Here is a 10271-nt window from a genome sequence, read left to right as displayed (position 1 = left end):
CTGCCGGGGAGCGAGAAAATGGCGGCCGCCAAAACCCCGCCTTGTGCGCGCCGCCCGGCGCCGGCGGCAGCGGAACTCTCGCGATGAGTGCAGGCGCTGCTGCCATTGGGTGCCGGTGCGCGCGGTGTTTGTGTGGAGCGGAGGCCGCGAGGGAGCCCCGGAACGGTGAGTGGGGGGATCCGCCCGGCGGGGGCTGCGGGGACAGAGCATCCCTCTCACCTCCCTGCGGAAAGATTGTGCGAAACAACAGCCAAACCTACTGTTCCTTAAATATCCTTATGGTAGTGCTTGTTTTCTGTATGCTCTGTAGGGAAGTTGATCTCCTCGATCACCGTTTCTAAGGGATTGAACATGATGCAGGCACACTTAGGCAGTCTAATATCTTTTTAATTGTTTGTATTAGTGATCTGGATGCAGGAGTTAAATGCACTGCAAGTGTGCTGTTGATACCAAATTGGAAGGTCCTGTTGATTCTCTCGAGGGACAAGAGCTTTGCAGAGGGATCTGCAAAGATTGGAGCACTGGGCAATTATCAATGGCATGAAATTTTACATGAATGAATACCAGATTCTGACCCTGGGATGGACTGCTGGTCACAAGTATAAACTGGGAGAGGAGTGTCTGGAGAGCAGACACTACACCCTACAGAGGGCTGTGGGGGTGCTGGTGGGCAGCAGCTCAGTGTGAATCAGCAGTGTGCCCGGGCAGCCAGGAGGGCAAACCCCATCCTGGGCTGCATCAAACACAGCAACATCAGCTGCCAAAAGTGGATCATCCCGCTGTACTCAGCCGTGGTGCGGCCTCACCCTGAGTCCTGTGTGCAGTGCTGGGCCCCACAGTTCGAGAAGGACGCGAAGGTCCTTGAATGGTCCACAGGAGGGCAGCAACACTGGTGGAAGGGCTGGAAGGCATGTCCTGTGAGGAGCAGCTGAGGACCCTGGGCTTGTCTGGTTTGGAGAGAAGGAGCTGGGAGTGACCTGAGGAGCAATGTGGAGAGGGAGATGTTGGTCTCTTCCTGGCATTTGGTGACAGGACACCTGGGAAGGTTTCAAAGCTACTTTGGGGGAGATTCAGACTTGACAGTAGGAATAATTTCTTTAGCAAGGGAAACGAATCGCGTGAAAGGTCCAGAGCGTAAGTCGTACAAAAAGCAGCTGAGGAAGCAGGGCTGGAGAAAAGGAGGCCTAGGGGAGACCTTATCACTCTCCACAACTACCTGAAAAGAGGTTGTAACAAGGTGGGGGTCAGTCTTTTTGAGACCACAGCCTCAAGCTGTGGCAAGGGAGGTTCAGGTTGGACATAAGGAAGAATTTCATAGAATCAGATGTGTTGGAAAGGACCTCTGAGATCATCAAGTCCAACCCTTGATCCACTAGCATCACAGTTACTAGACTATGGCACTAAGTGCCACATCCAGTCTCTTCTTAAATACCTCCAGGGGGGAGAATCCACCACCTCCCTGGCCAGCCCATTCCAATGCCTGATTACCCTCTCTGTTAAGAATTTCTTCCTAACATCCAACCTAAACCTCCCCTGGCAGAGCTTGAGACAATGCCCTCTTGTCTTACTGATAGCTGCCTGGGAAAAGAGACCAACCCCCACCTGGCTACAACCTCCTTTCAGGGAGTTGTAGAGAGCGATGAGGTCTCCCCTGAGCCTTCTCTTCTCCAGGCTAAACAACCCCAGCTCCCTCAACCTCTCCTCATAGGACTTGTGCTCAAGTCCCTTCACCAGCCTGGTTGCTCTTCTCTGGACTTGCTCCAGCACCTCAATATCCTTCCTGAACTGAGGGGCCCAGAACTGGACACAGCACTCCAGGGGTGGCCTCACCAGCACTGAGGACAGGGGAAGGATCACTTCCCTGCTCCTGCTGGCCACACTGTTCCTGATCCAGGCCAGGATGCCATTGGCCTTCTTGGCCACCTGGCCACACTGCTGGCTCATGTTCAGCTTCCTGTCAATCCAAACTCCCAGGTCCCTTTCTGCCTGGCTGCTCTCCAGCCACTCTGTGCCCAGCCTGTAGCGCTGCAGGGGGTTGTTGTGGCCAAAGTGCAGGACCCGGCACTTGGCCTTGTTGAACCTCATCCCGCTGGAATAAGCCCAGCTCTGCAGTCTGTCCAGGTCCCTCTGCAGAGCCCTCCTGCCTTCCAGCAGGTTGACATTCCCCCCCAGCTTGGTGTCGTCTGCAAATTTGCTAATGATCAACTCAATCTCCTCATATAAATCATCGATAAAGATGTTAAACAGGACTGGACCCAGCACTGATCCCTGGGGGACACCACTGGTGACCGGCCCCCAGCTGGATGCAGCCCCATTCACCAGCACTCTCTGGGCCCGGCCCTCCAGCCAGTTCCTAGCCCAGCACAGAGTGCCCCTGTCCAAGCCCTGGGCTGCAGCTTTTCCAGGAGTATATTATGGGAGACGGTGTCAAAGGCTTTGCTGAAGTCCAGAGAGACACATCCACAGCCTTCCCCTCATCCACCAGGTGGGTCAGCTGATCATAAAAGGAGATCAGGTTGGTCAGACAGGACCTGCCCCTCCTAAACCCATCCTGGCTGGCTCTGATCCCTTGTCCATCCTGTAGGTGCTGTGTGATTGCACTCAGGATGATCTGCTCCATAACCTTGCCAGACACTGAGGTCAGGCTGACAGGCCTGGAGTTTCCCGGGTCCTCCTTCTGGTCCTTTTTGTGGATCGGCGTGACATTTGCCAACTTCCAAATTTCTGAGACCTCCCCAGAGAGCCAGGACTGTTGGTAAGTGATGGAGAGTGGCTTGGAGAGCTCTTTCACTACCTCCCTCATCACCCTTGGGTGGATCCCACCTGGTCCCATAGACTTGTGGGGATCCAAGTGGATCAGCAGGTCGCTAACTGTTTCCTCCTGGATTACAGGGGGGCTATTCAGCTTCTTATCCCTGTCTACAAGCTCCAGAAGCCAGCTGTCTTCAGGACAACCTGTCTTACTGTTGAAGACTGAGGTAAAGAAGGTGTTAAATACCTCAGCCTTTTCCTCATCTTTGATAAGTATGTTCCCACCCCTGTCCAATAAAGAATGGAGGCTTTCCTTGTCCCTCCTTTTGCTATTGATGTATCCATAGAAAGACTTTTTGTTATCCCTAACAGAAGGTCAGAAGGCAAGGTCAAGTTCAAGTTTTGCCTTTATCTCTCTGGTTTTCTTTTGGCAAGACCTAACTATATTCCTAAACTCTTCCCAAGTAGCCAGCCCTTTTTTCCATAGTTGGTAGATTCTCTTTTTTACCCTAATTTCCTTTAAAATCTCCCTGTTCAGCCAGACCGGTCATCTTCCCCATCGGCTTGCCTTTCAGCACACTGGGACAGCCTTCTCTTATGCATTCAGGACTTGCTTCTTGAAGCGTGCCCATCCCTCCTGGACCCCTTTGTTTTCAAGGGTAGTTTCCCAGGGGACACTCCAAACTAGTCTTCTGAAAAGGCCAAAATCTGCCCTGTGGAAGTCCAGCATAGAGGTTTTATTGATGGCCCTCCTTGCATCCTTGAGTATTGCAAACTCTATTATTTCATGGTCTCTGTGGCCCAGATGGCCTCTGACCACCACATCTCCCACCAGCCCCTCTCTGTCTGTGAACAGCAGGTCTAGCAGGGCCCCACCCCTGGTAGGCTCATTTGCCAGCTGGAGCAGGAAATTATCCTCTATACATTCTAGGAATCTCCTAGACTGCCTCTTCTCTGCCTGTTGAGTTTCCAGCAGACATCTGGCAGGTTAAAGTCACCCACGAGAACAAGGGCTGGAGATTTTGAGACATCTGCCAGCTACTTGTAGAATAATTCATCACCCTCATCATCCTGGTTGGGTGGTCTGTAACAGACTCCCATCAGGATGTCAGCCCTGATTCTGATCCGCAGGCACTCAACCTCATTGTTACTGACTTCAAGTTCTACAGAGTCAGGAGACTCTCTTAACACACAGAGCCACTCCTCCACCTCTCCTACCTTGCCTGTCCCTTCTGAAGAGCTTGCAGCCTTCCATGGCAGCACTCCAGTCATGCCACTCATCCCACCACGTTTCCATGATGGTGACTACGTCACAGCTTTCCTGCTGCACGATGGCTCCCAGCTCCTCCTGTTTGTTACCCACCCTGCATGCATTGGTGTACGTGCACTTCAGCTGGGCTGCTGGTTTCACTCTTAACCTGGGCTTCCCACCCTTAGGCTCATCTCTGGAGAGCCCGGTTTTAATCCCTTTCCCCTTCAAACCTAGTTTAAAGCCCTCCTGATCAGCCCTGCCAACTTATGGGCTGTAGTCCCTTTGGCCTTGCTAGACAGATGAAGCACATCTGATTTGAGGAGTCTAGGTACCATAGAATTTGCCCCATGGTCAAAAAACCAAAATTCTGCTGATGGCACCAATCCTTTAGCCATCTATTGATAAGATGGGTTTTCCTGCTCCTCTCCTCATTCATCCCTGCTACTGCAGGAATAGAGGTGAACACCACCTGTGCTCCTGTCTCATTAACTACCCAGTGCCTTGAAATCCTTTTTAATCACCCTGATACTTCTTTCATTAATGTCATCACTGCCAGCCCAGACCACTTGCAGTGGACAATAATCAGAGGGTTGGATTAGCTCAGGGAGTCTCCTGCTAATATCCCTCACCCAGGCCCCAGAGAGGCAGCAGACCTCCTTGTGGGATGGGTCTGGTCGGCACAAAGGACCCTCAGTTCCCGTCAGAAGGGAGTCACCGACTACAACTACCCTTCTTTTCTTTTTTATAGCTGTAGTTGTAATCCGTCTGGTAGACAGGGTGGAACCAGGAGACCCTCCAGACAGGTCTTCCTCCTGACTGTCTTCTATCTGATTCTCTGGGTCCAGGGCCTCAAACCTGTTCTTTCTTCATTGTAAGGATATTTAAACATTGAAACAGGCTGCCCAGGGAGGTGATGGCATCACCATCCCTAGGAGTGTTCAAGAAATGACGGGATGTGGCACTTAGTACCGTGATCTAGTTGACATGGTGGTGTTTGGTCAAAGGTTGTACCTAATGGTCTTGGAGGTCTTTTCCCACCTGAATGATTCTATGATTCCAAAAGGGTTATCAAACATTGGAACAGGCTTCCTGGAGAGGTGGCTGATGCCCCAAACCTCTCAGTGTTTAAGATGCATCTGGACAATATCCTTAATAACAACGTGTTTTAACTTTTGTTGAGCCATAAATTGATCAGGTTGTTGGACTAGATGATTGTTCTAAGTCCCTTCCAACTGAAATACTTCTGTTCTGTTTGTGGTTATCTACTTCCTGAACTAATAAGAAGCTAGAGCTTATTAGCCAATGATGTCTCTGATACGATAGCTGCAAAGACTCGCAGCCAAACCCTGGATAGAATCTCTGAATAACAGTGTTTCAGGCTAGCTTTCTGTTGTAGGGTAAATGCTTTCATCCAGTTACAAACTGAAAGTCACCCCTCTGATATAAGTGTTGGTAGACCCCAGCTTGGTTCTGTAGGGTCTCTTACTTCTGTTCATAACAGTACTGGTGAACTGGGAGAATAACATCTCAGGTCAATTTCTAAAGTAAACTGGTTGTTAACAGCAACACCCACAGAAATGAAGCAGTAAAAAGTACAGGATATATATTAAACAACTTATCTTTTCGTTTGGGTTTTTTATCCACTTTCCATCCACAAGAAATAGATTTCAGTTGTATATTTCTAATTAAGTCAACAGAAAAGAAGTCACAAAGCACGGTTGCTTATACAAATCTCCATCCTTCCCCCATATTTTGCACACACTTCTTGATAATTGCACATCATTTTTATGCTGATTGAAGTGCTAAATATTGGAAATGTGTCTGTAGAATGTTTTTTATTTAAAACTTCTATATAACATGAGCACGAGACTCATCATGTGTTCACCTTTTGTCAGAAGAGTAAGTATGTCTTTTTGGATTCTCTTTTAGGGAATTCACTGTTACTGTAAAAGAAAATGTCTACATCTAACATTGCAGTAAGAGTGGAAACCTGGCTTTCATCCACATGGCATGTTAAAGTTCCTTTGACATGGCTGGAAGCATGTATTAATTGGATCCAGGAAGAAAATAGTGGTAGTAACTTAAGTCAAGCTCAGATTAACAAGCAAGTATTTGAGCAATGGCTTCTTACCGATCTAAGAGACTTGGAATATCCCATTTTGCCTGACTGCATCTTGGATGCTCCCAAAGGAGAGTTGTCAGGCTTCTACTCCATACAGGTTGATTCATTGGTTGATGTTAGCCAGCCAGCATATTCTCAGTTGCAGAAGCTAAGAGGGAAAAACACTGTAAATGAAGAAGTAACAGCCAGTACTCAGGCATTTCAGAAGCCCTGGGAAGCAAAGCCTACTCGAATGCTAATGCTGCAACTAACTGATGGAATACATCAAATTCAGGGCATGGAGTATCAACCAGTGCCTGTCCTGTGCAGTAATCTTCCTCCTGGAACAAAAATCACTCTACAGGGTAATATTACATATCGTCTTGGAGTCCTTCTGCTTAAACCAGAAAATGTGAAACTGTTGGGGGGTGAAGTGGACGCTCTTCTTGAGGATTATTCTCAAGAAAGAGTCCTTGCTAGATTAATTGGAGAAACTGAAAACCATAATTCTGTTGGACAAGCTGGTCTTGAGCAGACTTTTTCCAGGCCTGTGGATGAATTAGAACAAACTCTTGGTCCTTCAGATGAAGAGCTTTTAGCTAGTCTTGATGAAAATAATGAATTTACTTTAAACAATAGAACATCTTTAGAAAGTGGATATTGCAGCAGAAGCAACAATTTAAGTACAGCCTCAGGTTCACTGACTGTACACAATGGAAATGTTTTGATAGAGAAATCTGGAAGCTCTTTGCCTCGTTCAGATGAACAAGTTTCACCTCCTACAGAATATGCTGATGGCTTTTTAAATGACTTTCCTTTAGAAGATGACTTTCTTCTGGAAGAAGAGATGCAAATAGAGCTAGATGAAGTGACACCAGTGGTCACGAACAGAAACACAGGTTTAATTACTGAAAGACTTCCACATACACATAGAAGATTGTGCAATTCGTCTTTAAATGGCACGTGTGAAAAAAGTGATGTGAATGAAAGAGATAAACCTATGGAAGCTATAAGCAAGGAAAAGAATTTTGGAAAAGCAATATTTGATGAAGGTGGAAATAGTACAAATAGCTTTTTGCAGCTCAGAAGCATACGTCAGACCTGCAGTTCTTCAGATTTTTCTTCGGAAAATCCTCCTGAAGAAGGGCAGAATGATACAGACTTAGATGAAAGCAGATGTAAATCCCAGCACACTTCTGACAGCAGGGTGTTGAATGGTGATCCTATATATTTCTCAAAAACAGATCCAGAAGCAGGTCAGCAGAAGCATGATTCGCATACCTTTCCTTGCAGAGCGGTAGAGCCACATTTAGATTTAGATTCTTCACCTTTCACATATATTTCCCTTCTCCTTGCAAAAAAACCAGAAACTGTTACAATTCTGAAAGTTAAGTGTTTTATTGTTACTCTCACTGGAAACCTCACAAACAGCAATGGGTCCTGGGGTATAAAGGCAAAAATTTCTGATGGTTCGGCTTATCTTGAAGTAGATTTTGCTGATGATATTCTAACGAGCTTGATTGGCTTTTCGGTGCCTGAAATGAATAGGCTGAAAAAGGATCCAGCTTTACGTCTAAAGTTTAAAGATGGTTTAGAGAAATGTCAAAAACAACTGATAGATCTCTGTTGTTTGATGACTATTGAGTTTAATCCATTTCAGTCTAAAAGTACTGTATTAATCCTCCAGGATGCTGATGCAAGGCATCTAGAACAATTGAAGAAACGATTGAATAAATAACATGCAAACTTGCAGACTGTGTTTTAGGAAGCATTTAAGTTATATTTCCCCTGAGGGACCATTGGAATAAAGTTAAGTGATGTGTCTTTTATCAGGAGTTATAATGGAAAAGTGAGAGAAGGAGACTACTTCACAGAGCCAAACCAACAGTTTCTGATGGTGATAATATTGAAATAAACTTTCAAATATTTCTGTCTTGATTTAAAACACTCATGCATCGTTTTCATTCTACAAAATCCTATGTGTTTTGGACTGGTAATCCAGAGTGGCAAAATTTGTCAAGAAATATATAACAACAAAAAAATTCCATTATTATACTTTTTCAAGTACTTACCTGATTTTTAAAAGAAAGATGTGGGAGACTCTCAGTCTTTTCTTGGAGGAAATCAGTTGAGTAAATTTAAATAAAGAGTTATTGTTTAAATACAGTCACTTCTGATTCTGATTTGACAATCTGAAAAATCAAATATGTATTCAATGCACAAGAATCTGAAGTGCAGAGAAATGAAAGATTTTCTCCAAAATGTTCAGGTGTGGGTGGAAAAAAACAATTCTGTGGGAATATGATATTAAAAGACCTGTATATTTTTAAAAATAATTTATAAGAAAGCCAAGTATTTAAAAGTATTTTATTAACAAATAATGGTTATATATAGGGTTTCAATTTTTTGTCATGTTAGTGTTAATCATTGCTAATAGTTTTGAACCTACAGGCAAACTTATTCATTAACACTTCTGATTACTTGTCAGCTTTTTCACATAATAGTCAAATGCTGCAAACCTGTTGAAAAGTATATTTAATGTTGGTGTTATTTTTTATTCCTTTTTTTTAACTTTCTGCTTCTAAAATATATACAAATAAATATATTAAAGTTTTCATTTAAACTTTGTTGGAAGCTGTCCAGTCACTTCGAAAGAAAAATATACATCTTGCTGAGTCTATAGAGTATCAGAAACTATTTGATTAGGGTTTATGTTCTTTTTACTGCCCTCTTGTTTGTCTTTTGTCTGTTTTTGGTTGGTTGGTTTTGAGTTTGGTTTGGTTTTGTGTGTGCTTTTTGTTTTGGTTTGTTTTTGTCCTTTGTTTGGTTGAGTTTGGCTGGGTTGTTTTCCTGTGAAATTAGAAGAATTAAAATTGTAGCAGGGGAAGGAGGATAAAGGAGAGGAGCAGTCCGCACAGTGTTGATGTGCTGGCAGAGAATGTAAAATTGGTGGCCATTTTTTCAGTTGGCTTGTCAGTATCTTTCTTCAGAGCCTTTTCTTTCTCTGAAGAATGTCTGTTACAACAATGAGAATTGCTGTAGGAGACTGTCAGTATTGTCTTACTAACTCATCCCAGAACTGAGAAGCACCTTCAAGACTTCAAGGAAAATGAGGTAATTTGCTAAGTAAGGTGAAAATGGAGGGAGGCGGAGGAGGGGGAATCTTGAGGGTTTTCACGCTTGAGACATGAGAGGTTTTAGGTGTTATTTTATACATTTTAGAAACATATAAATTCCTGTGTTGCCTTCCTTCCTCTCCTCACCTTTCCCTCCCCACTCTGGAGAGAACCTGATCAAATTATAACACAGTGAGTCACCTTTGGGTTTATTTTCTGAGGCTTTTGGGAATTGCAGATCATTTAGAACTGTAACAGCAAAAGCTTTTGTCTGTGTGGAACCTACATTGCTGGATCTTTAGTTATTTATAGAAAAAATCGCTTGTCAGTAGGAAACTGACCAGGCTTCATTTTGTGTAATCCCTGTAGAGGGTAACAGAGCTGACTGTAAACATTTTTTATAGTTTTATGGGACTATTTCTCCTATCATGAGTTGGGAAACTTCCTTTGAAGTTTTTGCCCAGCCATTTAATAGGATAGGTAGGAGTCCATAAATGTTCAAGAGACAGGAATAATCCACAGACTTTATTCTACTTGTACAAAGCAAGAAAATGTAATTCAAAATGCAAAATCAAATTAAGTGTTGGGTTTGTTTTAGATGATGAAGTCACACCTACCCCTCTTTGTGTTAAAGTTTAACCGTCTCTGCTAAAATAAGTTCATATGTCTCCTGTCCTCTTCCTCCCTCCACATAGTCCCTGCCTTAAAGACATTGTTACCTGTCTGACTTTTTCTTCTCCTCCCACCTCTGTTGTCCTTGTCTTCATTTTCACGATATGCTTCCTGGAAATCCACTCTGATGCCTGTTATCCCATGCAAGCAAAAAGGTACATTGAGAGGGTTTGTGGGGAAAATCCTCTCCGCCCTCTGTCTCACAGGGACAGAGCTGCTGTGATGTTGATGTGAGTCCCGGTGTTGGCTAGCTGCAGAGATCACACAGCACGCAGGCAGTCCAGAGGCAAAGAGAGTTTTTTCAAATTTCCCGCAGCTTATTAAGGCTGCTGGGAGGAAGGGAGGGGATTGGCTACTCGGCTACCAACGAGAGGGGACG

General features: G+C 44.7%; 1 protein-coding gene across 2 annotated transcripts; it reads left to right on the top strand.

Annotated features, from left to right (window-relative positions):
* Nucleotides 1–12: 12 nt before the first annotated feature.
* On the top strand, nt 13–8677 carry RMI1 (RecQ mediated genome instability 1). 2 transcript variants are annotated; one of them, XM_050329735.1, is made up of 3 exons: nt 2106–2755; nt 2893–2978; nt 5933–8677. In XM_050329735.1, exon 3 carries the CDS (start codon nt 5959–5961, stop codon nt 7840–7842), a length of 1884 nt encoding a protein of 627 aa, XP_050185692.1. In that variant the 5' UTR covers nt 2106–2755; nt 2893–2978; nt 5933–5958; the 3' UTR covers nt 7843–8677. The 2 variants fall into 2 exon arrangements, with proteins under 2 accessions (XP_050185691.1, XP_050185692.1); XM_050329734.1 differs by lacking the exons at nt 2106–2755; nt 2893–2978 and adding an exon at nt 13–165 and having other exon boundaries at nt 5933–8665.
* Nucleotides 8678–10271: the final 1594 nt, after the last annotated feature.

The sequence above is a fragment of the Myiozetetes cayanensis genome, unplaced genomic scaffold (genome assembly GCF_022539395.1).
Source record: "Myiozetetes cayanensis isolate MyiCay16 unplaced genomic scaffold, myiCay2020 scf4, whole genome shotgun sequence".
NCBI classification, from domain to species: Eukaryota; Metazoa; Chordata; class Aves; order Passeriformes; family Tyrannidae; genus Myiozetetes; species Myiozetetes cayanensis.
Note: the sequence above shows the minus strand (reverse complement) of the source record. Positions and strands in the feature narration are given on the sequence as shown.

Coding starts and splice junctions, on each gene's coding strand:
- RMI1 (XM_050329735.1), top strand. CDS start 5,959: ATGTCTACATCTAACATTGCAGTAAGAGTGGAAACCTGGCTTTCATCC.